Source organism: Pollachius pollachius, assembly GCF_949987615.1.
Source record: "Pollachius pollachius genome assembly, chromosome: 4".
Classification (NCBI taxonomy): Eukaryota; Metazoa; Chordata; class Actinopteri; order Gadiformes; family Gadidae; genus Pollachius; species Pollachius pollachius.
Window position 1 is genome coordinate 475704 of NC_136937.1, and position 27413 is coordinate 503116.

Below are 27413 nucleotides of genomic sequence, written 5' to 3' on the forward strand. Positions count from 1 at the left end.
ACACACACACACACACCTCTAACCAGATCCACATCGATGAGGTCTGGTTTGACATGGCCCGTCTTTTTCGGCTTGTTCCTCAAGCCCTGCAGGGGGGGACAGAGAGCCAAATATTAACAGCAGCCAAAGCTAGTAGTCAGATCAAAGAGTGATAACATAACAGATGCATGTTATACAACGAGTGCACACACACACTCTGGCTGGGGGTGTCACACCGTGCATTCGGCCTTTGAACACACACACTACGGCAGCCTACAGTACTAGGTGAGGGGGGTGAGATAGAGGGCCTGTGTCTCAGTGGCTCTGCCAGCAGGGCCTCACTGACAGGTAAACGGAGAGCAGGAACAAACAAGCTGCAACAACTCATTGTCGAGTAGTGGCATTGTACGCTCCAAGGCGGGGCTTTCGATTTGGAAATATTTTGGATCACTTTTGGGAAGCTGCCGACCTGACATTGAGCTGCGACATTTGACTCACGGGAAAAAGATCCCAGCAGTCTGGGAGGCGGGACGTTGGTGAACTTGTGCTACGGCCGCTAGATTAGCAGTTGGCCGGGCTGTTGAAGCCAGCGATTTGGTGCCAACAGAACCGCAGGCTTCATGGCTCCCTGCTTAAGGGAGTTCAGTGTGAACAGTCTCAAGCCTGTTTCTCCATGGGGGGGATGAATGTTGGTGCTTATGTGGGGGGGGAGGCTATTACTTGTTGCCAAGATTGGTGCTTAATAGGGGCTAGGATTGGTTAGCATGTAGTGCTAAGATTGATGCTTAATAGGGGCTAGGATTGGTGAGCATGTAGTGCTAAGGTTGGTGATTAAAGACGCTAGCATGGTTAGCATGTAGTGCTAAGGTTGGTGATTAATTGGTGTGTTTGCTATTCCTGGCTTCTGTCGTTTCCTCAATCAGTCAATGGAAGGGTTCTTATCGCTGAGCAGCATGCTCACTCAAACTACTCAGGTTGTTTATGGGTTCTGTTGGGAAGTATACTGACACATTGGTGCACACACTTCCTGTCATTGGGATAACATTTCCTCATTTAGAGATGTATGAAATGCATTGTGAGTGCGTGTGTCTGGAGGCGCCTGTGTGGGGAAGGGGCTGGTCCAGGTTCGGTCAAAACCTGCAGTGAAACTTTACAAGCAACTCCAATTCCGGCCGAGGGACTGCAGGACCAGGCCTGGGGGGGCTTCTTAGAAACAGAAAGAGAAATCTTTGCGGTGTTTTCTCTTTAATGTGCTTGGATATTTTTTGCATTGTTTTTTAAAAGCTTTGGCCATGTTATGTTTTTTCCCATGCCAAAAAAGCTCTTTTGAAAGGAGTGGTTGTGAAAGAGAGAGCGCACCAGAGAGCAAGCGAGAGCGCGAGTTCCCCGGTACGTTTCAGGACACTTCTGCATCCTCAGAACCGCGGCCCGTCCCTGGTACCGGTGAAAGGCTGCACATGCCCAAACATCAAAGGCCCGTTTAGGATCTCCGAGCTTTCCGAGGGACGGCCTGGGAGTTGGCGCGGAGTGGCTCGATTGAGGAAGCGGGGTTATCGCGTATAAGATGAGCGCTAAGGACTTATCTGTGCTTATATTGACACAGCGTATGGCCCAATCACAGCGGCCTTTATCAGTGAATGGAAGGGCTCTTATCTGTGAACGGCGTGTCGGCCGCTGCAACACACTCAATAAAGGGAGAGGAAAGGGAAGCGAGGGAAGGGCTGACCAGATACGAGGAAAACAGGGGAATTCCCTTGGATTCAAATTCGATGTTATTCTTCTTTCTAATTCGGCAGTGTCACATTCAAAAACAAGTTCTATGACAGCAAGTTCAAAAACGCGGCACTTAAAAGAGGGTTTTTAAGTGTGCTAAGGCTTTTAAGTTAAGTGCCAGCACGGCACCAATGTTGCCATCTGAATGTTGGGCCAGACGCGATTCTCTCGTAGCGTTTAAGCCTTCAAAACAAATACTCAACAAGACTGAAGTTTATTTTCTGTGCCAAAGTACATAAAGTACAGTGATTTTAGAGTGTACTGCGTGGAAATAGGATATCTGCTACATTAAAACCATTGAAGCTAGACTATTTGACCACTTGGTTATCCAACGGGGGGAGTCCGAGACGGCCAGGGGATGCTCTCACAGGATGGCTTATCTTTAACACTGATTAGCATGCTCATAAACAGCATAGCCAGAGCAGAAGGGGTTGAAAGGGTTACATAGCTAAGCTACCAGGATAAAAGGGTCACATAGCTAAGCTACCAGGTTAGAGTTACAGTTCACACATGGGCCAGAAAAACTGAAATGCATGTAAATCAATTTACTCGACAACTCGAGAGCCAAGGTCAGGGAGGTGTGTGCGTGTGCGTGTGAGTGTGTGTGTGTGTGTGTGTGTCGTTTCCACATGACAGCATAAAGGTCCTTCTGTAATCGCTGGAATAGAACATTTTCTATGTGGGTTTGTGTGCGTGTGTGTTGAAGTGGATTTTGAACTCATTAAGGAAAGGGTCTCACCTTCCATGGGGGACAGAATGGTGGTGGGGAGGGGTGAGGGGGGGGTGAGGGGGGGGGTGAGGGAGGGGTGAGGGAGGGGTGAGGGAGCCAGAGAGTGCCTGTATCACTAATGGGATTATCTGCCAGCTATCTGGATGGGATCTTTGTCAGACAGAATGTAAGGAAGGTAAGAATGCTAAGTTTTATATATATATTTAAAAAGGACACATGGCCTGGTAGCAATAACTAAACTTGTAAAAAACTTGTAGAAAAATCTGTTTTGACCCAAAAGGTAAACCTACTACTGCTCACAGTCGGTAAACAAAACATTTATAAATGGTTTGAAAAATAAATGATAGAAGATTTCTTTAGCCGTTATAACTAATTAACAGCTCATCACAGAACACATACTAGAGCTGCTTCAAACATCTGCTCCCTCCTGAAAACGAGCAGGGGGGAAATAGAGGAGGGCCCCCTCATGGAGGAGGGCCCCCTCATGGAGCAGGGCCCCCTCATGGAGCAGGGCCCCCTCATGGAGCAGGGCCCCCTCATGGAGGAGGGCCCCCTCATGGAGGAGGGCCCCCTCATGGAGGAGCCCCCCCCCCCCCCTTCATGGAGTAGGCCCCCCCCCCCCTAATAGAGTAGGGGCCCCCTCATGGAGGAGGGCCCCCTCATGGAGGAGCCCCCCCCCCCCCCCTCATGGAGTAGGGCCCCCTCATGGAGTAGGGGCCCCCTCATGGAGCAGGGCCCCCTCATGGAGCAGGGCCCCCTCATGGAGGAGCCCCCCCCCCCCCCCCTCATGGAGCAGGGCCCCCTCATGGAGCAGGGCCCCCTCATGGAGTAGGGCCCCCTCATGGAGTAGGGCCCCCTCATGGAGCAGGGGCCCCTCATGGAGCAGGGCCCCCCCCCTCATTGAGTAGGGCCCCCCCCTTAATAGAGTAGGGGCCCCTTCATGGAGCAGGGGCCCCTCATGGAGCAGGGCCCCCCCTCATGGAGCAGGGGCCCCTCATGGAGCAGGGGCCCCTCATGGAGCAGGGCCCCCCCCTCATTGAGTAGGGCCCCCCCTTAATAGAGTAGGGTCCCCTTCATGGAGCAGGGGCCCCTCATGGAGCAGGGCCCCCCCCTCATTGAGTAGGGCCCTCCCTTAATAGAGTAGGGGCCCCTTCATGGAGCAGGGGAGGGTAAGCCCTCTCCATGGGGGCCCCAGGTCGCTCCGTGGACAGAGGTCAAAGGTGTAGGGCCCGGGTCAGAGAGGTGAGAGGGTCTGAAGAGAGGTTGGGTAGAGTCGGCACACAGCACACGCAAAGACATGCAGCCTTCCCCCCCCCCCCCTCCTCTGGATGGCAGGTCATTCTGCACGCCAGACATTTCTGATACACCACCCCAGACGTGTTTACAGAAGAGTTTGCTGACACTAAAATCTGGAATTGAGAAACCAAACCAAACATGAATCCATTTATAGGCCAATGTCTCCCACTAGCCTCAGAGTGGGCTGGAGCGACCCATAGACTGGTTAGGGTGGGGGACTCTGGCAGTAGAACAGGTGGACCGTTCCAGGGCCCCTCCTTACCCTAGAACAGGTGGAACGTTCCAGGGCCCCCCCGTACCCTAGAACAGGTGGAACGTTCCAGTGCCCCCCCGTACCCTAGGACAGGTGGAACGTTCCAGGGCCCCCCCGTACCCTAGAACAGGTGGAACGTTCCAGTGCCCCCCCGTACCCTAGGACAGGTGGAACGTTCCAGGGCCCCCCCGTACCCTAGAACAGGTGGACCGTTCCAGGGCCCCCCCGTACCCTAGAACAGGTGGAACGTTCCAGGGCCCCCCCGTACCCTAGAACAGGTGGAACGTTCCAGGGCCCCCCCAGTACCCTCCACACATGCTCCTACAGCCGTGTGTTCACAACGCAACAGTCACTGGACCTTGGTTCACCGGTTGACCTCGACCAATAAAGTACAAGGATTTCTGAATAGGGTTTGAACCAGCCAATGGCGAGTGGCGATGTGAACACAAAGCAAGACGTAAGAAGACAAACCAGGAAGTCAAATCTACAGCGAGACCCCCGCTGACCAATCAAACGTTCAATCGCAACCTAGGCGCTACAGGGGGGCAGTGGTGCATTGTGGGACAGGAAGAGGACACCTTCTCAGCCGTATACTCACCAGGGTAATAAACTGTGGAGAGGAGGAGAGACGGAAGAAGGGACGGAGAGGAGGAGAGATGGCAGGTGACCCCAGCCAGGAGGGCAGTTACAATAACAAAAACATGGAGAAAATATGCATACATGGAGAGATGACAGCATGGAGAGAGAGGGAGAGACAGAGAGAGAGACACAGAGAGACAGACAGAGACAGAGTCAGAGAGACAGAGGGACAGAGAGAGAGACAGACAGAGAAAAAAGAGAAGGAGGGAGAGACGGGTGAATAAAAATAATACAAACATGGAGAAAAATATATATATGGAGAGATGGCAGCATTTAAAGAGAGACAGACATGCAGAGAGACAGTGGGAGACAGGATGAATGGGAAATTGTATGTCAGGAAGGACAGATCAGCGGTGAAATTACAAAAGAAATCGGTAACAAACAAACCAAGAAGTTAAAACAATAGTATAAAACACAGCATGATGAGCAGAAAGGTAGAGCAGATGCACACAGAGAGAGATATGACGAGGTTAAGAGGGGAGAAAGAACATCAGAGAGAGAGAGAAGACTGCTGGGCGTGAAGACAGCGGCCGTCGTACCTTAATCTCTCTCTGCTCCACAGACTTCTCCCATATCTGCTGGTCGTACGCACCGATCTGGAGGGAGAGATAAACCACAGCAGGTTATAAATACATGAAGAGGAGCTTGCCGCCGCGGGGAGGAAGTGTTCGCTAGCAGAAGTGGTGGTTTGTCCACGGCTGAAGCTAATTCCAGTCATTGCTTTCTACTGCGGTTACGTTTCCCTGCTTCTTCTGCGTACCAACGAGCCGCTAGACAGACCAGCGTTTCAGACACCCCCCAACCCCTCAAGCTGCTTTCAGGGAACTTTATTACGTTTTAGGTTCACTAATAGGTGGAGTGAAGGGTGATTCCAATGATTTATGACGACCATGCAGCAACAACTTGTGAACATGAGGACTGACTTCCTGCCAAAATTTCAGTTCCCTTCTCTCAACGTTCTCTCCACAAACAGTCAGACCGCCGGATCCTCTCTCAAACGGCCAGACTGCGGCCAGGTACAACACATATGAAACACAAAGCGTCAGTGAGTTATCATGGGATAGATTCACACCACACACACTATAGGATGGTTTCAATCATGTGATATATGTACAGTTCCCAGCCGTCCATCTCGGTACTTTATACTTAACAATAACCACCCAGCCACCAGTTGTTATTGTTATAATGAAAAGGCAACAAGATGGTGGTTTGGAATGTGTGCGACCTGGTAAAGCCTCCTGTGTATTTATATTTTATAAAGCGCGGTACATAGTGATGATGAAGGGAATAGTGCTGTGGTGAATGTCTGCCTCGGCCCTGTATTGTTGGTTTGTTCTTGAGTACCCTGAGCAGAAATAGGCCACTGAGGACACTCAGGCAACAGGCCAACGCGCAGTCCAACCCCAATGGAGGATCCAAGGGCAGGGAAATACACCGTGGTATGTTTGGTACAGCAAACATGCACATTAACCAGACGGATCTTCTCCAGTAACAAGCAGGCTTCAACAGACACTCAGAAGAATTATGCGTTGACCCGACAGAGTGTGTGTGTGTGTGTGTGTGTGTGTGTGTGTGTGTGTGTGTGTGGTTTTTGGGTCACCCCAGTAGCTTCTCCTCTGTCAATGGAAAGTCTACATCTTTAATGAGCCTCCATTAAACATGGTGTGAGCGAGAGAGCGAGCGAGAGACACTGAGAGCAAGAGAGAGCGACAGGCACACAGAAGGAGAGAGAGAGCTCAACTAGGAACTAAAGAGAAAAGCTGTGATAGTGAAATAAGTGTTACGCTCATAATGAAGTTAATAAGGGATAGTTAATTATATGTACAGTAGTACAAGGAATGCAATGGCTAGCTTGTGCGTGTGTGTGTGTGTGTGTGTGTGTGTGTGTGTGTGTGTGTGTGTGTGTGTGTGTGTGTGTGTGTGTGTGTGTGTGTGTGTGTGTGTGTGTGTGTGTGTGTGTGTGTGTGTCAGAGGGGTGTAAGGTAGCATCACCACGGTAACCGAGGCAGCACCCGCTTTACTAATTAGCCGAGAGGTCCCAGGCCCCTCCCCCCCCCCCCAGGCAGTGCGGGGGGGGGGGGGGGGGGGGCAATGTTCACGATACTGACGAAGCACTGGGTTTTAGACCGGGAAAAAGAAACACACTTAGACTAAATGACAGACTTTATCGTTCAAAAAGTCAACCATCGCGTGGCGCATTTACAAAGACATGCTCAATAAATGGCTGACTAGCAATTACAAGTAAATCTCCTTCTCACGTCTCGTTCTGAAGCAGGCGCCACAAGTAAAACCCGATGTGGCATCCGGCGATCCACACATGACAGGGAGGTAGAAGTGCTCTCCTAGGTTTGGCCCAACGGCCTAATGCACACCTTTACCATTTCTAGAATGCAGCTGTTTATTTTATTGTGTAGACGACGGCTCTTGCCCCTCCCAGGAATATTGAAAACAAAACAACAAAGTTTTGTAAAGCTGTAAACTGAAGTGGGTCGTCTGCGTGTCCACTGACTGATCGACCAGGATTAGCGGCTGAATGGAACGATCACGCACTCAACACCACCGACGGCCTGGCTTCAGCCGCTGTGGATGAGTTCTGAGAGCAGGGAGTCGGTACATGAACGAGTAAGGGAGTAAAGAGGTGGGGCAATGCCTAGTCCTCCTCTACTTACAAGGAGCAAACACTGCAAGTCTGCTGAAGACAGGGACAGTGGGACTAGCAGAGAGAGAGACAGAGAGACAGAGAGACACAGAGAGAGAGAGAGAGACAGAGAGAGACAGAGAGAGACGGAGAGACACAGAGAGAGAGTGAGACAGACAGAGTCTGACAAGCGAGAGACGGTTTGCGAGAGAGAGAGACTGTGCATAGTTCCTCAGCGCTGTGAGACAGTTGAAAGAGAGCGGGGGCAGTGGCTGAAAGACAGAACCGGTGGAGGAGGGCGAGAGCACGGCCATCGGAGGCCTGGTGGATCTGAAGCACTCCAAACCCTCTCAGCGCCATGCCCCCCCCCCACTCTCTCTCTCTCTCTCTCTCTCCATGTCTCTCGCCCGATAACCCCCTCCTTGACTCTGGTTTTCTGACCCGGCGGCGGTGGTGTCTGAGGGGCACTCAGACAGGCTGGCCGGTGCTCTGCTTACCCTCCAAACAGCCTCAGCCAGCCACCGGAAACGCACCTCACATTCATATTCAGGCGCCGTCATGGAGGTCGTGCGGTTTGTTGTGATGAACTTAATTGCCCAAAACAGTCCGCCAATCGGTAAGTCAGCCAGCCGGCCGGCCAGCCAGCCAGCCGGCGTAGCACCCTTGAATGCCGCAGTGCCGGTGTCACCATGGCAACGGATGGAAGGACGATCAAGCTGAGTAGGATTAAGTCATGGCGGTGGCAGGAGTTATACAACACACACACTTTGCCCTTTCTTTGCGTCGGCGTCGGCCCTAGCTTTACTCGCTGTGTCAGAGAACAGGCAGGAAACACGCTCTGCCTGTTTCTGCGTCGACCTGCACCTCTGACTCTGGCCCCCCATCCCTCGACCCCCTCTCTCTGATCTGTGCCCCTCCCACTCCCAAAGCGTTGCAGGCAGTAGGGTATTGCGGTCGGTGACACATGCATCTTGATTTCCTGTTCAGAATGATAAGCATTTCAAGGACTCGGCAAACAGTTTACCTCCATGAAGCGCCAGCAGACAGGACACCGCAGCGCCTCTGTGGTGTGTGTGCATATGCGCGAGGAGGAGAGTGAAAGAGGGAAGGCCAGGATGAGAGGAGGAATACAGTAGGACCGGAGGAGAAGCAGAGAGGCTGAGCTAAGCGTGAGGCCATGTGCTGATTCAATACACACCTAACGACGACGTCCTCCGCATTCAAAGACCCAGGCAGCGCGTCGGGCAGCCGGAACCGGGCCACGCACGGTAACCGTGACGATTCAACGTCAACGTTGCATTAAGAGAAAGCATAGCAACGGTGTGGCCTGCTGCTCACTCTCATCATGATTAAGACAAGAGAACAACGGTTATCATCCATTAACAGAACCCGGGCACGGTCAACCGGGTCGGGGAGGGACACGGCACGGGGAGCAAACAATGACTAACAAAGCCAAGATGGCCGACGGCGCCGCCAACCTCCCGACTAATGACAGACAACGCCGGGAAGTCTGCCCGGCGCTAACCCGGCCTTAAACCCGGAATGCCGTGGAAAACCCCCGACCCGCAGTACCGGGGATTACCTGAGAGGTGACCCATGTAAAGGTGTGGTCGCCACCCACACACCCACACACACACGATTAAGTGAGGCGTATTTGGACCATGGATAACAACAGGTCTCATGGGTCCATTAACCAAAAGGCTGCGTTCAGGCATAAGACCTAAAGGAAGTGTGGAACTGCTGCCCTAAACAATAGAAGATACAACAGAATTAGCGCAGCAGGCCTTCTTTACTGTGGTTGAAGCGTGGATAAACCATCAAACGACGGGAGTGTGTGCGGGGTGAACAAAGAGTTAAAGGCGGGACGACTGCGACGGCAGCTGATCGAGACACCCACACCCCCCCTGCCGCCACGGGTAACCATGGCGACGCCGAGAGGCACCCTCCATCACCGGGGGTGACCTGCCCAGACACGTACGTGTGCGCGTGTGCGTGTGCGTGTGCGTGTGCGTGTGCGTGTGTGTGTGTGTGTGTGTGTGTGTGTGTGTGTGTGTGTGTGTGTGTGTGTGTGTGTGAGAGGCTTAGTGGAGATCCTGGTCACGTACAGCAAGAGTCATGTGTGTGAACTCAGTGGAAACCTCCGTGGGTCCGAGTCACGCGGGTAAGGGGAAACGGGTTCGAACCTGTGTTCGCCTCCGCCTCTCCGACCTCCTGAATTAGCATGTTTCCTTGTTTTTCAAGCCAATATGTAAAGACGGCGGCAACCCAAACAAAACACAACCCAGGCCTCCTCGTTTGTCTGTGTGACGAACCGGCGTCCTCCACCTGGTCCACAGCCTCAAGGTCACCTGGTCCATCGGGTATCTCTGAAGCAGACCCCTGGGGGAGGCTCTCTGAAACACTGCCCCGGCCATGGCCCCCCAGGGCAGGCGCTGCCCTGGGGGGCCACCGTGCCATAGCTGATGGCCCACCGAGCCTGGACCAGCAGCCAAAGGACAGACACCACTTGGAGACCCGAGCGTGACAGAGTGCATTATGGGGACTGCGGGTGTCATCAGAGAGAGGACCGAGCGCTAATGGGGAGCAAAATAAATCCATGACATGCGGCGTCGCTTTGGAAACCAACAGTTACAAGGCAGCGCTTGTGGTTCCAGAGGTTAAGATCTCCAGGAAACACATCACTGAATAAACTCATCAAGGGCGTTCTGGTGCGTGTGTGCGTGCGTGCGTGTGCGTGTACACGTGTGTTTAAGCTGTTAAGCAGTTTGCCGTGTTGACTTGAACCAAAAATACATGAATGCAGCCTTTCTATTTCAACGCTTGTTCAGCATTATGTCGTTATCGTTATGGTTAGATGAGGCATGAGACGTCGGCCATGTTGGTCGTTATAAAGACAGACAGGTGGCCCGCTACACAGACAGACAGGTGGCCCGCTACACAGACAGACAGACAGGTGGCCCGCTACACAGACAGACAGGTGGCCCGCTACACAGACAGACAGACAGGCAGGTGGGTGGGTAAGAAGAGAGGTTGAAGGGGAGGAGAGAGACCTCTGGTCAGGTCTAATGCGGATCTGATATCCGAGCCCACGGACACGGATACCCTACACCCCCCAACCTTTAGCCTGCTCCAACCCCCCAACCTTTAGCCTGCTCCAACCCCCCAACCTTTAGCCTGCTCCAACCCCCCCCAACACAGCCTCCGCCCAGCCGGCCCCCACTGGGCAGAGGCCCCCCTAAATCCAGCCTGGGGGGGATCTCTCAGCCTGGGGGGGATCTCTCAGCCTTGGGGGGATCTCTCAGCCTGGGGGGGATCTCTCAGCCTGGGGGGGATCTCTCAGCCTGGGGGGGATCTCTGGGTGGATCTCTCAGCCTTGGGGTGGATCTCTCAGCCTGGGGGGGATCTCTCAGCCTGGGGGGGATCTCTCAGCCTGGGGGTGGATCCCTCAGCCTGGGGGTGGATCCCTCAGCCTGGGGTGGATCTCTGGGTGGATCCCTCAGCCTGGGGGGGATCTCTGGGTGGATCTCTCAGCCTGGGGGTGGATCCCTCAGCCTGGGGGGATCTCTGGGTGGATCTCTCAGCCTTGGGGTGGATCTCTCAGCCTGGGGTGGATCTCTCAGCCTGCAGCCCTCCCTAACACCGTCTTGTTGGGTCTTGTGCAGGTTTTACGTTTCACGTCAACGCTGTGATTCATTTTCTACACAACATGGAAACACCTTTCTTATGAAAGCCACCGTGTTCATGCAGGATAAAACAATAAACCAGTCTGCCCTTGGTTCAGTGTTCAGCTCATTTGGTGCTCACCTTTTCCACACAGAGTGTTTCTTCATTATTTTGAGCACCTGTCTCATTATAAACTTCCTCTACCGCATAGTTCCAACAATAATATCACATCCACAAAAGTCTCCAACCGCTGGCTCGTGTGCCAGGACTTTCACTCCGCAGGACTGAGAAATCCTCCAGATCCAGCAGGTGAAACACGATGGGAATCAGAATACCTTTCACATCAGAGCTGAACAGAAGACATCTTAAGTGTGTCATGACAGATTTAAAAATCGAATACGGTTAGTCTTTTGTTTGCAGATCCCCGATCACTGTAATCAACCCTAATGTGATTCGGTGCCCGACCTGCTCTCCACACCGGCCCGTATTGATTAGCATAATGGGGCTATCTACCGACAGAAGAACCCATGAAATACCCAGAGGGGAGACAGACACTTTAAAACCACAGAGTCTGAAGAAATATTACATTGCGACGCTGCCCAAAAAGAATGCATGAATGAATTGAAAAAAGATAAACCTGTGTGTGTGTGTTGGTGTGTGCGTGTGAAGAGTGCATGGGTCTTACCTTCTTCTGGTACCAAACAACAGCATCTTTAACTTTGGAAGCCATTGCCAGGTCGGCTCTCCTCGACTAGGGCATCCTACACTGGACAGAGAGAGAGGGAGGGAGAGAGAGGTAGAGAGAGGGAGAGAGAGAGAAAGGAAGGTAGGGGGAGAGAGAGAGAGAGGTAGGTAGGGGGAGAGGGAGAGAGAGGTAGGGAGAGGGAGAGAGGTAGGTAGGGGGAGAGAGGAAGAGAGAGGTACGTAGGGGGAGAGAGAGAGAGAGGTAGGTAGGGGGAGAGGGAGAGAGAGGTAGGGAGAGGGAGGTAGGTAGGGGGAGAGAGGAAGAGAGAGGTACGTAGGGGGAGAGAGAGACAGTGGTGTGAGTGACAGTGTAAACACAAGGGAGGAGTTCAGACAGGTTTATATAGACGCCACCTGACAGGCAGGTATGAGCATCGAATGACGGCACAGCGAGAGAGCGAGGAGGAGGGACTTAACCTTGCAGGCAGTAAATGGCCCAGAGACACCTGCTCCCGGATTACACGTTAGAAATAAACGGCACGGCTTGATAATCGTGCTTTTGTGTTTCACTTGGGCAAATAAACCCCAGCCTGGTTTATTTTAGGCACACCATTCATTTTGTCTCTCGCAGCACCCACTCATGTTGGGAGTTTCTGAGTGGGTCTACACACACCCACTCTTTGGCTAACCTGTTAATCGGTTCTGTTGAATAAGTTTGTGCATGTGCGTCATACCAAGTATGTTATCCTTTCCACTAGCCTGCACAGACGATGACTTGACACGCACGCACGCACGCACGCACGCACACACACACACTAACTTTAGATTTTTTATCAATATGGGTCAATTAATATTGGTTGATTAGTTAGCATGGTCTGCTTATATCATTACTTAATAGTTGCTTTTTCTCAGAATAAATAAAACACATCCCATAGGAGTATGGTGGCTCTGCATTATTTATAACTTTATAGACATAAATTAATGTTAGGGCTTTTCTTGGCTTCTTATGTGCATGGTCAACACGTTATAAACTACTTACGCGTATAGCAGTCTAGTAGTCTAGTAAAGCAGACATTATGAGTTCCTCTGACTACTTCTGGATGCATGATGAAAACATTTGCTCTATCTCTGCACGAGCATAAAGCAGCTTGTGGTGTCATCCCTGCAGCCTACAACACCTGCCCCTCCATCTGTCCTCCCTCAGTCTGGCAGAACACATGACTGCAGTTTGGCCTGGGACCAGGGACAACTAGGCAGGACAGCCCGTCCTCACTGGGTAGTCTGCTGTCCACCACACACACACAATCCCAACCCACACCCACCTGCCCCCTCCCACTTTCCCACGCCCCCCCCCCCCCCTCAACCATAGGCCGACACACACACCCCAGCCCCTAGACATCCGACGGAGACACTGTATATAAGGAGGAGTGTGTCTGTTGTGTCTAGAAAAATGTCTAACGTTTTGGACGTTGGCCAGTCAGAGCTGCTATTCCCCTGCTGAATTGGGCTTTTACACACACACACACACACACACACACACACACACACACACACACACACACACACACCTCTCTTTTGACAGTTTCTAGTGAGGAAATTTCACTTGTTTATTCTCCATCTCATTTTCCCCAGTGAATGATATCTATTTTTATCTGGGAGTTATTGAAATGTTTCCTACCAGACTGCTGGATTTTTCAATAGGCTCCATTTTGGACAATGTTGACGTTGACATTTTTGTTTGTCCCTGCTGCTATATTTATCCAATGACTCAATCCAACACCTTCCAATAGGGAGTGTGTGTGTGTGTGTGCGTTTGTCTGTCTGGTTACTCGGCATTCAGCACAATTATTTGTCTCTGCATTTACACACAAAAATAAACCACTATGTGTATAAGAATGTTGCAACCAGTTCTTCAGACTCAGTGATAAAGCAGTGACAATGTCCTCGTTCTCAAAGCAGCTTAGACAAAACCTCTCTCCGAGCCTATTGAGAGCTTCCTTTCAGCTGCTGAAAGTAAGGAAGTACCCACAGACAGACACACACAGAGAGAGAGAGAGAGAGAGAGAGAGAGAGAGAGAGAGAGAGAGAGAGAGAGAGAGAGAGAGAGAGAGAGAGAGAGAGAGAGAGAGAGAGAGAGAGAGAGAGAGAGAGAGAGAGAGAGAGAGAGAGAGAGAGAGAGAGAGAGAGAGAGAGAGAGAGAGAGAGAGAGAGAGAGAGAGAGAGAGAGAGAGAGAGAGAGAGAGAGAGAGACACAGACAGACAGACAGAGAGAGTCACACTAGGCTTGTTCACAAACCCACAAGTGTGTGCTGTGTGTGTTTCCATACCCAGTTTTTGCAAACTGCTTCAGACAAAGGAGATGAGTGTCCGCGTGGGTGTCTGTGCTTGAGGTTTTTTGAGGCAGGCCCTTCATCAACACCAAACACAAGCACCTCATGAAGTGCGTATTGTGTGCGTGTTCCCAGAGCAGTGTATAAGCCGGGCATCCCTCGGGGCTGCGTTGTCATCTTAAGTCACAGGAAGGGAGTCATTCTCTGCTTATCACCAACGATTAAAATCATCTCTTTCTCCACTTCCTCCCCGTTTGACTGTCCATCCATCCGTGTCTTCCTGTCTGCTCAGATAATGACTGAACGGCAGCAGAGAGCTGGGTTAGGCTCAGATAATGACTGAACGGCAGCAGAGAGCTGGGTTAGGCTCAGATAATGACTGAACGGCAGCAGAGACCTGGGTTAGGCTCAGATAATGACTGAACGGCAGCAGAGAGCTGGGTTAGGCTCAGATAATGACTGAACGGCAGCAGAGAGCTGGGTTAGGCTCAGATAATGACTGAACGGCAGCAGACACCTGGGTGAGGCTCAGATAATGACTGAACGGCAGCAGACACCTGGGTGAGGCTCAGCCCCAGGCGCACGCCGTAGATCAGTGAAGAACCTCTTGCGTTCACCTGGAGGGGCTTGCTGACAACATTTGATCGCTGATTTTCATCTCTTTTCATCCTTGACTTTGTTTTTTCACTCGTTTTTTAGACAGAGCAACCTTTTGTAGGTTAAGGGAAGAATGAAGGGAGCCATAGTAAGGAAAAGATTTGTAGTATGCAATATTTGTTTGTGAAAGATGGTGCCATTGCGTTGGCAGAGACGGCGTGTTGATGGATGTCAACAGACTCAGTGATGCCGTCATAGCTATTTAGTTGAAGCAGATCTTTCTAGACTGACAGCACCATGTCCTGCCTTGCCCCCCAGCAACACTTATTTACTGGTGGTCAGCCACACCTCGATGCCACTTTGGATAAAAGCGCCAAGCGAGATCACAAAGTATCCCAAAAAGGTAAACTTTATGATGGCTTTTATGTGGCGTAAATACTTCGTCCTCCTGTTGATACAGGAGGTAGTATCCATATATTATCACCTTTATTATTACCTTCACTAAATACATAATCTATTTTAACTTCCTTCAAGGTTTGGGATTTTACAACATCATTGATTGCATTTTATTTTGAATGAAAAAATAAGAATTACATTTATTTTATGGACAGAATCAATGCAAACCATTTTTCAATGCAAACCATTTGGCCGCCACCACAAGGGTGGCGGCCAAATGGTTTTGCCACATGTGGTGCACAAATCCCGTTTGTGCACCACATGTGTGCACAAACGGGATTCATTCCTAAAACTAATATTTACTACCTGATTAAAGCAGTCCTGTTAGACGGCTTGACAGACAGACAGACTATCGGCGCTAAGTGCAGAAGCCAGACATCCCAGGCAGCATGTCTGCCCAACACAATAACAGAAACACATGTCGGGGCAGAACACTCCAACAACAAGCGACCGGGGCGGCGTTCCCATGGTAACCAGATTACCCTCCACCACAGCGCCGCCGACGGACGCCATAATCCCGCGGCGGGCCGTAAAACCAGGGCGGCCCCGGCCAGCCGAGCAGCGGGCTTTACGCGGTAATCAGCGTAAAATCCTGCCTATTTAAAGATGTGAAACTCTGCATATTACCGAGTCATCCGACGCCAGCCGGGGAGTCAACACACACACACGCACGCATTGTCCCCGACAAAGATCGCTAAACGACAAGCTCAGGGTCGATGGTAGGTAATTTGACGTTGTGGTTTGCGAAAAGCGTTTTTCCTAGAAAGGCTCTTCTCTCAAAACCAAGCCACACAAAAAAACATGAACTATGAAAGTATGAAAGTCTTCAATGTTTTTATTTTCTAACTCAGATCAAATGATAGCATCCTGACCGACCACACACACACACACACACACACACACACACACACACACACACACACCTCTCTTTGTGTCTGTGTCAGGTCTTAAAATAAAATATCCCCATCACGTTGTTGACGCACAGTAAGTACCCAGTCAGGAGACGTGCACAGCATCATTAGACAACACAGCTCTATCCCTCTCTCTGTCTCGGCCACATGCACACACTCAAACACACACAACAAGCGTCACCAAAATAGACGCCCATAACCTATATTCTGCTATGACCTCAGTCCGGGGGCCATTGGTCAGAGGAGCTGACCCCGTTTGACGAGAGCAGTGGAAGGAGAGACGGAGGGAGAGGGAGAAAAGCATTGTACAAGGCTAGTGAGCAAGAAGTATTGAAACCACACCACAGAAGAAGAAAATGACATTCAAGTCCTAACTTCTGAATAATTATCGTACTATAATAAAAAGAAAAAAAGCATGGCATTGGTTTATCAAAGTTTTAAATGGATTTTCTCTCAAGTGTCGAGGTAAGATAAATCACCACTATAAGAGGTGCACACACATAAGGCACCCTAAAAGATGGGGGCCACACAGCTCCCCGTCATTAAACTGTTCATCATCCTCTAAGAGCAGAAGTAAATCCTTGTTTTTAGCAGAACTTTTGCCTACGAGGAGTTTGCTAAACTACGGTCGGAGCAGTGGTGACGGTCTTAAAAGGTGTTTGTAGGAACAGACTGGTTGGGTTCCCTAGGAGCAGGTGTGAGAGGCGTCGTTCAACGCTGTCACACCTGCGACACACGCGTTCCAGCTAGGCCGTGCAGCCTTTGGAAAACTACCACTGGGAACCACTACTGGAAAAGCGTTTCTGTACGAAAGTTGCAGTTTCAATTTATTTTTGTGCCTACATATTATTTGTGTAGGTACATGTACATATGCACGCATTTCTGTGTCTTGCAGATCCAAACAATACTTCCATAGCTTTGTCGGTGAGAAGCTACCTGGGTGAACGGGTTGCTCAGGCATGCTTGGGGCTTGTGGACACTTTCCCACAAATATTTGTGTCAAAGGTCAAACTGAAAATGTACCTACCTTCTATGGGTTCTTCTACAGTAAAGGTATTAATAAATTTGCAGGGCAATTATTTTGATCACTTGTCGGTTTATTTTGGTGACCCGACCGCACTGGGCTTCACTGCAGCGGCTGCTGCTTGAAGGTTCACTAATATCAGTTTCTAAATTCACCATCTTATCTGCAGACTAGAAACTGAATGCATGAAGAACATAGCATCAGAATGCCAGCTGTGTGGGTGAGTGTGTGTGTGTTTGATCAAATGGATTTTGCAAGCTTTTACTCCACAATTAAATGTAGAGACTTTTTGGGATACAATTGTGAAATTACTTGTTCACTGTGAAATACTGCCAGTTTCATCAAGGGATCAGGCAATTCTACTCAGATTAAATACAAAATTCGAAACAAACAGAAGAACTACAAACGTGAAAAACACAGGGACTCATTCTAGGCAACGATACGATCCGACGAGAGGAAATATGCGTAGTTTATAAATAAGGCAGAGCCTGAAGAAAGCAGGCAGGGCTCCGGTGTGCGGCCAACGCGTGATGCGTAACCTTAGCTGCTGTATCCTCCGTCTTATCTCCAGGGCCGCTGCATATTTAATGAGGGAAGAGCGAGGCCAAGGCAGAGCTCTGTGTGTGTGTGTGTGTGTGTGTGTGTGTGTGTGTGTGTGTGTGTGTGTGTGTGTGTGTGTGTGTGTGTGTGTGTGTGTGTGTGTGTGTCCGCAGAATACAAATGATGCTTGATAAAAAATGGTGAATAAAGTTGAGCGCTCTCCGATCTCTCCGTCGGGTTCCACACCGACCCGACACCACTGCAGCTAAACCCTCCGGTATGACAAGGACGCCATCGCTGGATTCCTTAATATGACGATCACATCCAGCGGCCGTGTGGTCTTTGAAGTCATGCACCTCAAACTGCATCCATAGCAACAAATCACTGCACCGTACACAAAGACCTTAGAAATCACTCACAGGCCAACTGGCAAAAGATGATAAATATTGGGGAAATAATTGATTTGCTACAAACTCTTCTACAGTTTACCAAAGAAAAACAAAAAGAGATCTTATACCCCTGACGGTTTAATTACACGAGTGGAAGTGCCTGAGGTGAGAATACGCATATTTACACAAAGCAACTGTAATCGTTCTCAGAATCTCATTTTCTATTTGCGATATTATTTCTGCAAATGTTGTTGAAACATTTTGTGCTAATGATGTGACAGTAAATCTCCTCCCGTTAAACGTCAACACTGGTTGGCCGTAGGCTGGTTGTTGAACGGCCGCAATGCGCTCCCACGAGGATCAGAATAATAACAGGTGTTGTGTGAGGACGAGAGAAGCTCCTCCATATAGATTCCTTCAAGACACAGACACACCTGGTTGTCCCAGGTCAACTCACTGCCACTATTCTGCATCTTAACCTTTCTATTTTTACTGTATTTGCAACACACACACACACACACACACACACACACACACACACACACACACACACACACACACACACACACACACACAAGGGCCAAAGCTTGACATTTGGAAAACAAAATAGTGGGCAAAAGAGTCAAGACATGTTTTGTTTGGGAACGCCACGCGGAGCTCCTGCTGCTATAATCCTTGGTTTTGATTACGCTTTTTCTAGGAGAAAGCATCTGCACGCACAACTCGGCGGCCGCCCACACAAATTATCCCAGTGACTATGAATCAGTCGTCATCATCAATCAAATCCATCGCAGTCGCTGAAGTCATCACCATAAGCTCTTCAACACAACACACACTGTCAGCCCCATGTCTGACAGAGAGCCACAGAACCTCACAAATAGCAAGTGACAGAAGGACAGACAGACGCAGAGAACGGCAGAGACACAGCGGGTGACGGACTCAAAGGGGAAACAACTGGGCCATCAATTGAGACGCCGCTCTAGGAAACAGTGAGGTCTGTCTAGTCAGCAGTCTGGATGGGAGACAGCGGAATTGTGCCCGGCTGAGACGCACAGATCAACATAGAGGCTCACGTCATTGGCACAGACAAGCAGTGTCTGCAACCCAGTAGAACTAAGATACTCCAGATCTCAAATTGGTCGCGTCGGTTGCTCTGAGCCTGTTATGCTATTCTGCACCAATAGCAGACTGGCAGATAAGGCTAAATAGATGAGCCCTTTTTAACACAATGAAGGTTTGTATCACAATAGCGTTACGAATGGTAAACACCACTCTAAATTCTGCCACTGATAGTCATTACATTAAAGTATCACGTTTATGATACGACCAAAAGTTGTATTTTCCCTGCCATTTTCCACCCCCTGTTTAAGGGCAAGTTCGTTTTCTAATAAGATTTAATTAAGACTAGAAAATGGGTACGGAGATGAAAGGGTGGTAGGGTGTGCCACCAACATATCGGACTTCACTGCAAACTGCTTTGGCTAAAAGCACCTCAAAAATTATCAAATGTAAATGGTTTTTCTTTTCATACTTTCATGAGATCACTCAAAGACGATAAACAATCAAATAGAATACATTTCCTAGACAAAAACAAATCCACCAAAACACAGGGCCTGAGGCCACCGCCTTCTATAATGAGGTAAAGATGTTATTTTAAGATGGCTAAACCCACAGACCAGACCTCTTGTCTGGCTTACTGCAGAACGTAACACAATGCCAGACTTGTAGGTGCCACTTTTCAAAGTAAAAGCATAGCAGTTCCAAGCTTTGACAGACAAAGTCGGATTATTCAAAGCAGCACATAGCAAATAGGCTTTTTTTACTTTGTAAACTTTAAACAAGCGATATTTTAGGGAATTTCTAAAAGGTGCATTTATGCTGAATAAAAAACACGTGAAATATATATGTAATCTTGTGAAATGCTATTGCGTTTGTATCTAGGAAGTTGAGAGTATACTGATTCGATTCGGATGCAAAAACAAAACAAAAACTGGTGGCTATTCTCAATAATGCCTGTCCAGCCCACTTTGCATTTGACCAAAAATAACCCAAAGAAACGGAATAACAATAATGTAACCCGCTTCTGTGTAGGAGTATGCCATTACAAATATAAGTTAACATTGCACAGCAAGTAGATCCTGCACAACTGCACCATTGTTAGAGCATTGTGTTAGATTAAATTGTTAAGAACACGTTCAATAAAAAGATGAAATTATTTTGTGGGTTGGGGGGGGGTGCAAATAATGACAATGCGCTTTTCTTGAGTCGCACATATATGCAGCAAAAATATGTTGGTTGGCAACCATGTGTTGCGGATAACCACAACACCCCGTCCCCCCAACAACCCGTCTCCCCCAAACACCCCCTCTCCCCCGGCCTGATGTGATAACTGTCCCTTCTCCAGCCCAACAGACCTCCCGTTATACTCACGCATTGCTTACTCGACAATAAACACCACATAGGGTGTACAAAGGAACCCAAATATAGCGACCTGCAATTTTTCAAACAACCATCTTCCAGAATAAATTTGAATATACGAGTGTATACCGGTGTATCTAGCCCGTCCAAGCACTACATCAACGTTGGAGACGTGTGCCCGAGGTGGAGGGTAACGTTAATGCAGAGTCGACCGGGGATGTGCCCAGCGGTTAGCCGAGGCTAGGCTAGCGCTGCTACCAGGCAGCACAAAGACCCCGGAGGAGAAACGCTATCCCCTTCAAGTATTAATAATGGACTAGTGCTCGGTCAGGTTAGTATGAAGACCCCGGTCCGGCAAGGCGCTCGGCTTACCTCGCTGACTGAACCTCTCCGAACCGGCTCGGTGACTCCGATGTACGGTCAGTGTAGTGCGCCGCGTACCGCTGCCGCAGGAGGATGCATTCTGTCGGGCTGAAGGAGAGCCGCGCTGCTCCTTCCCTCTCTGGGCACACTCAGCGGATCACCGAGGAGTCGGCTGTAGGCGCGCAGCGAGGATCTCAGCGGATCACCGAGGAATCGGCTGTAGGCGCGCAGCGAGGATCTCAGCGGATCACCGAGGAATCGGCTGTAGGCGCGCAGCGAGGATCTCAGCGGTTCACCGAGGAGTCGGCTGTAGACGCGCAGCGAAGATCTCAGCGGATCACCGAGGAGTCGGCTGTAGGCGCGCAGCGAGGATCTCAGAGGATTACCGAGGAGTTGGCTGTAGGCGCGCAGCGAGGATTTAGTAAAAGCGAGCCCATCGCCGCCGATTTTCAAGAGTCGCTTGTCATTGTTGTGTGTTTGACGTTGACAAAGCGTGGTGCAGGTAAGGGTGAAATATTAACGTTTACGGTGTTACTTGGTACCAGCCATTAATGTTCACGAATGCAGCGGAAAACGTCACTTTGAAAGTCTTCTCTGACCTCTAGTGGAAGCACACCAGGGATATAAAGGGTTGTGCGCTGGAAAGCAGACGTTACGGTAAACGCGGATTGTTCAATTTATCAATTTGTTCTTGCAAAAACCTTGAACAAGAATAAGTTAGAAAAAGGATGGTAAACATTATTCTTCAACAGCCCTTAGGGAGGCAGGAGAACAATCTAAAATGTAGATAGGATTATGCATACAGAAAAATGGCCACACATATTCACACGGTGGGCTTCAAATGTAACTTCAGCGTGATGAAACAAACTACAAGCGATAGCCGGTCTGACTGAAGCCATACTACCAAGACACCAATATTCATATTGGCTATTTTATGCTAATTAAGACTCAACTACAAGGAAACGCGTCATGTGACCAATCCGCTCACTACTGCGCATGGCCGTTACAGCAGTGAGGTCCACTGCTAGTAAATAACGTGGATTGTTCCCTTGCATTAATGTATTTCCTTACTCCTTAGGTCTTAAAGTCAAGGTAAACAATCAGGATGAGTTATTAACAGAAGGTATTGGCGGGCTTTGACAAAGAGGTACGTTGGAGTGGTGACAGAATCTGGACCGGAGTGGCTAGCTCTAGCTAGGAGGTCGTTCATGGATATCTGTCATCTTCTCCTTCGCTCCAGGTTGGTGTGTTCCTCTCTCCGGTGTCCCCGGGATCTACCCGCAGACCAGAACCATGTCGTTAGCCCAGAGGGTCCTGCTCACGTGGGTCTTCACCCTGGTCTTCCTCATCATGCTGGTGGTGAAACTCGACGGGAAGGCAAGTGCTCTTTATCGATTTCATGCATGCATCGTGTGACCGAAAGACAACAGTGACTTCCTGATCATTGGCAATGATAAGAGGAATGATCTGCTAATGTAATTGCGATATGGAATCGTACAGTTTCAATTTAATGCAACAATAAAAAAAGACATATCTTTTTTATATAGGCCTCTGTCATTCGATTAAGAATGGACAGTTTATGTAGCCCAATGTTTTCCTGATCTTATTCTTGAAATTGAAAATAAAATAACCTGTATTGTAGTCCCAGTGTTTGAGTTACCATACTATACCCAACAACCGTTCTTCTTCCCTCAGGTGCAGTGGAACTGGTTCCTCATCTTCCTCCCCGTGTGGGTCTTCGACGGCATCCTCATCATCATGCTGGCCGTCAAAATGGCGGGCCGCTGCAAGCCCGGCTACGACCCGCGTAACGGCTCGCCGGCCCTGCGGCTGCGAGCCTGGTACCTCACGGCCATGCTGCTCAAACTGGGCTTCTGCCTGACCCTGTGTGCCAAGCTGGAGCGGCTGGCCGACATCAAGCTGACCCTGGTCTGCATCCCACTGTGGACCATGCTGCTGGGGGCACTGGTGGAGCTGGGCCTCAACATCTTCCCCGAGAGGAGGGAGGCCTGAGGGGGAAGCCATGGGGGAGGGGGGGGAAGTGAGGGCGACGAGGCACTGCACATCTGGGAGTCAACGGGACTCCCCAGAGGAGAGAGGCACGATCGTAATCGTATAGATTAATGTTATCTTCGGATCATTTTAGACAACAGACTGATGTTGCAGGATCCAGATGTGCGCGCAACTATTGGAGGACTACACATCTGCATTCCTCTCTGGGAGGAAGGGCTGATCTCAGTCATGGTTTACACAAACTAATGATGCATGATTCTGAATATCTGAGACGCTGAACCATGTTGGATGCAGATGCATAATACGGACGACACATCTGGAAAGTCTCGTTTACCTGTAATGAAGAAACGGGACATAGGAGGTCTGGGCTGGCCTGGACTGATGTCCCAGAGGACACATGGAAGTGTGCACGGTCATCTTCCTAACGGGGTAGTTCTGTTTATACCTCGGTGACCCATCGGAGATGCTTTTGCGCAACAGCTGCACAAAACTTTTTGCCAATAAGTTGCCAAAAGCGTCTTGCGGAATCAAAAGATCAGAGAAGCTTATCTGTTCAGAAAAGATACCTGAAGCGTGGCTCAATGATGCAGAAGGAGACTCTCCACATTAATGTTATCTTCTACGGTTTGAACGAACACTGGACCACTCCACTCCCCGGTTCATCTGACCTGTCCCACGGAGAACACGAGATCCTCACTTAGTGGAACCTTGCATGTGATGTGGAACGTGTCTCAGACCCAGGGGCCTATTGTCTATACGATGAACCAACTTAAAAGCATTTTTATACTTTTAGCTGTTTGATGATAGATGTATGTTTTTGATACATACTCAAATAATCTTAGGTCTAACTGAACTGTTTTCGTACTTATCATTTTTTATTTGATAACCATTAAGATAATCCTCCATCTTGAAGTAGGCCAATAACCAGCCCAATCATTCAATATACTCTTTGAACTACAAGCAAGGTGCTGTTTACCTTGTGCTATGTAAATATTGAACTCTGAGCTGCTGTGAATATATATGCTGTTTATTGCGTCTTTGCACTAATGTCCAACGTAAGAGAAAATGTTCCTGTAGATAGAGGTGAGCCTGTAAGGAGAGTTTGTTGGTGTCTAACGTGTTCAATGGACTTACTGAAATAAGTGATACAGAAAATACCAATACCTTTTCCTGTGGGGGTTGAGAATTAATTTAATCAGTGTTCATTAAGGAGTTGTCTCTTCAAACCTTAGAGCCGTGAGTTAAACAGCATGTATTATCTATTCCCGAGGGGAGGTTATGGAAACTTGTCAATTTTTGTGAAATCCATACTTTCTTTCCCCCTGTAACATTGTTTTGGCCTATCTTGCTCAATAAGTCATTTCAAGAAGGAAAATAACATTGACATTAAATATTGGGCATTAGTCAGAATTATGATTGAATAAATTGTCCACTGTACATAAGGTTATCTCTTTTGGCAGCTTCTTAAACCAGTTCCCAAGGGTAGTACTATAAGCTCATGAATACACATGTGATATAAACCACCATCAAACAAACAATTCAGTGACTAAGTATCTATTAAAAAAACAACACTATTGATGACGATTATTGAAATCGGAGAACCAAAAACTTGGGCTATAATAAAATATGGTGGAATCTAATGTTTCCGTTTTAAGGATGTCTCTTCTTACGTCTGTGAACTCACAAGCGGTGTGTGTGATGATTGAAACCTAGAAGGCTCTATGTTCTGTCAGGTGTTGTAAAGCTGTGAGGGCGTAGAGAGGAGTGGTTGGGTGTGAATGACTCTCGACCCCTCTGGGACATCACTTCCTGTGACTTGCGGGTGCAACGCAGGAAGTGTCTCGCTCTCCCCACAGCGCATGTTTCTATCGAGTCTATCGGCGTGTCTGTTTTCTGTATCATGTCCTCTGCTTCATCTGTCTGTACCGGTGTCTCTCTTCCCCACTGTTGTAGTCAGTCTCTCTGGCCCCTTCGGAACCTGTGCAGTGAGGGATCGAGGCTGAGGCCACTAAGACATGACAAACGGTAGACTCTAATTATAACGGGGTTCTTGGCTATAGTGAAACATATTCTTTGCTCACTGAGGCTGTTGCAGAGAGCAAAGTGGGTGACTGCAAATAGGAAACCCAGATCCCCTAACCCTAACCCCATTACGGCCGCGGAGATAAACATTGAGTGGGCGTTCGGATTCTTGCACAGTAAAATTATTAGTTCTCGAGCTGGAACAATCAACCTGACTTCTTTCTCTCGCACAGGAAGCTCATCTCAATGCTGATTCTATTGGACAATAGAATGCATCTGCATGCTTAAAACTAAAGCGCAAATTAGGATTTTTGGGATATTAAAGGTGACATATTATACCACCAGGTGTGAGTGTGATTTGCCATTGCAAGCCGTTTTGTAAATGTGCAGCTTCTGACATCACAGGTGGGCGTGTCCACCTAGATGTGTGACGGATAGATGAGCAACGATTTCTACAGTCCACTGGGTGGGCTGGTAGACTGAAGTCAAGCAAGTATTATCAGTAAGTTATACCACAACATGAGGCAGGAAGACATTGAGGACAAGACCCCCCCCCACACACACACACACACACACACACACATACACACACAGCCATATTGGAACCTTTTATTAACTAGGCTCATATATTTAAAGTAGAAATCACATTACTAAGTTTTTCCTGTTTACAAAAAATATTATGTACACTACAGTGCTGACAGTTACAAACCACAGGAACAAAAAATAGAAAATAAAATGCAAACCAAAAAGGTTTATATAAATAAACTCTGAAAAACAATGCAAGCCCCTGAAGACAAAGATTTCTCGTTTTCTTTAAACAAATCATCTGTACAAATGCAGGAGAGCTGGTGAGCTCTCTGTAACATCGGATCCCAGCGGGGCAGTCAGGGGAACGTTCAGCTGCTGGATTCATTATTTAACGCTCCCCAGAATCCAATAGACTACGGACAACATGTTGTTTTAGGTGGATAAGGCAATCAAAATCCTACACCCCTTCATTTCTCAAGCCGAGCACATTTTTAAATTTAAAAAAAATTTCCCAGCTCTTCTGCTAAGGGTCAATTATCTGGAAGGAGGAATACATTTTCCTCTAAGTACTGCCGTTCTCCGATGCCTCAATGGGACCACCGTATCGCAATGCGCAATGCAACAAAACCCAACAAGATGGCAGTTTATAGGAGCGCTCTGGATAAAACATTCCTCGTGAAGAAGGAATAACTTAGGCTGTGTCCCGCCCGGGAAGCGATGCCATTAAAGGAGAGAGACGGCTCTGTGGCTCGGTGCCGTCCCCACCCACAACCTGGGCACCAGGGAAACGCTGCTGAGCTACATAAGCTAGTTATTATTTATTCCACATGTACCACCTAAAGTTGATACAATAGTGATGTACACAAGTACACCTCAATGACCACAGTTTGTCTAAAATCCATTTATAGAAGGATTAAGTGCCGTTGTTTTCAGTGGCCATTAAGGGAACCCAATGATCAATGTTTTAAGTTAAGGTTAAGTTAGGTTAATGTTATAGTAATAACATTAACCACTCTAAGATCTGAATTCTTGGATTGTTTGTGGGTTTTCATTCACAGTGCAATGAGAATTCCACAAATGTATAAACCTTTCGATTTGATATTTAAAAATTCCAAAAGCTTTTACACCTAGAAGAAATATACATCTTGAATTTCAATTGGACCTGCCTTATAGCCACTGCAGAACACTATCGTAATAAACTTGCTTTCAAGGGAGCGTTTTAAAAGCCACTGGCGTTAAAAAGGCATGTCATTGTTTAAGAATCTGAAGTCCCCAAATGAACGAGAACTGGCATCGGAAGAACTCGGAACTTCCCCTTAAAATCAAGAGAGAGCTGCAGTCACTTTACATGAAATATACTTTTACTTATCACTTTATCAATCTAGTTAGTAAGTTAGTTAGTACTCTAATCACTTTTGATACAACATCAGAAATGTTGTCAAACCGGTGAATTATATTAGTAGACGCAACTCTGGCTAGAAAAAGTAATCTGATGAAAGGTTAGTCCTCCATTGTCAAAGTAAGTGCAGATAAAAGTATAATTTATGTGGTCAGCATGTCAATATTGTCAAGGAAATAATTTAAATATTACATTGTCTTCATTATTGCTCAAAATACAATATTGGGAAGTAGTATTCATGACAGCCAAACTGTCAGCCACTTTGGAGGGATTAAATAAGGAAGGGCGTTGATTTCTTTTCACCAACAACGTATCAAAGACCAAACTATTTGAGTCCATTGACTAAAACACTGTTGATACACAGAGGAGTACAGTGCACCTGACATCCTAGAGATGGAAGAACTCGCTGCAAGTGAGCGCTAAAAACTCAGCCCAGACCTTGAACTGTGTCGACCCACTAGGTACAGCCCAGACCTTGAACTGTGTCGACCCACTAGGTACAGCCCAGACCTGGAACTGTGTCGACCCACTAGGTACAGCCCAGACCTTGAACTGTGTCGACCCACTAGGTACAGCCCAGACCTTGAACTGTGTCGACCCACTAGGTACAGCCCAGACCTTGAACTGTGTCGACCCACTAGGTACAGCCCAGACCTTGAACTGTGTCGACCCACTAGGTACAGCCCAGACCTGGAACTGTGTCGACCCACTAGGTACAGCCCAGACCTTGAACTGTGTCGACCCACTAGGTACAGCCCAGACCTTGAA

At 48.5% G+C, this 27413-nt stretch overlaps 2 protein-coding genes across 5 annotated transcripts in view; one reads left to right on the forward strand and one right to left on the reverse strand.

Annotated features, from left to right (window-relative positions):
* The window catches only part of LOC307074839 (protein PHTF2), a 37640-nt gene extending 16817 nt beyond the window's left edge, over window positions 1-20823 (reverse strand). For 3 of the 4 annotated variants that reach the window (XM_079735223.1, XM_079735222.1, XM_079735220.1), the window contains exons 1-4: window positions 20693-20821; window positions 11657-11737; window positions 5210-5266; window positions 17-86 (exon numbers count right to left, since the gene is read on the reverse strand). In XM_079735223.1, the coding sequence (XP_079591349.1) occupies window positions 17-86; window positions 5210-5266; window positions 11657-11701 (172 nt within the window). In that variant the 5' untranslated portion in view covers window positions 11702-11737; window positions 20693-20821. Of the gene's footprint in view, window positions 1-16; window positions 87-5209; window positions 5267-11656; window positions 11738-20692 lie in introns of all 4 variants that reach the window. The other variant, XM_079735221.1, reaches the window with a different exon arrangement.
* Window positions 20824-21687: 864 nt separating this feature from the next.
* On the forward strand, window positions 21688-22696 carry LOC307074843 (transmembrane protein 60-like; the record flags this gene model as incomplete). The annotated part of the gene is made up of 3 exons (XM_079735228.1): window positions 21688-21830; window positions 21924-22060; window positions 22379-22696. The coding sequence occupies exons 2-3, from the start codon at window positions 21977-21979 to the stop codon at window positions 22694-22696; spliced, it is 402 nt and encodes a 133-aa protein (XP_079591354.1). The 5' UTR covers window positions 21688-21830; window positions 21924-21976.
* Window positions 22697-27413: the final 4717 nt, after the last annotated feature.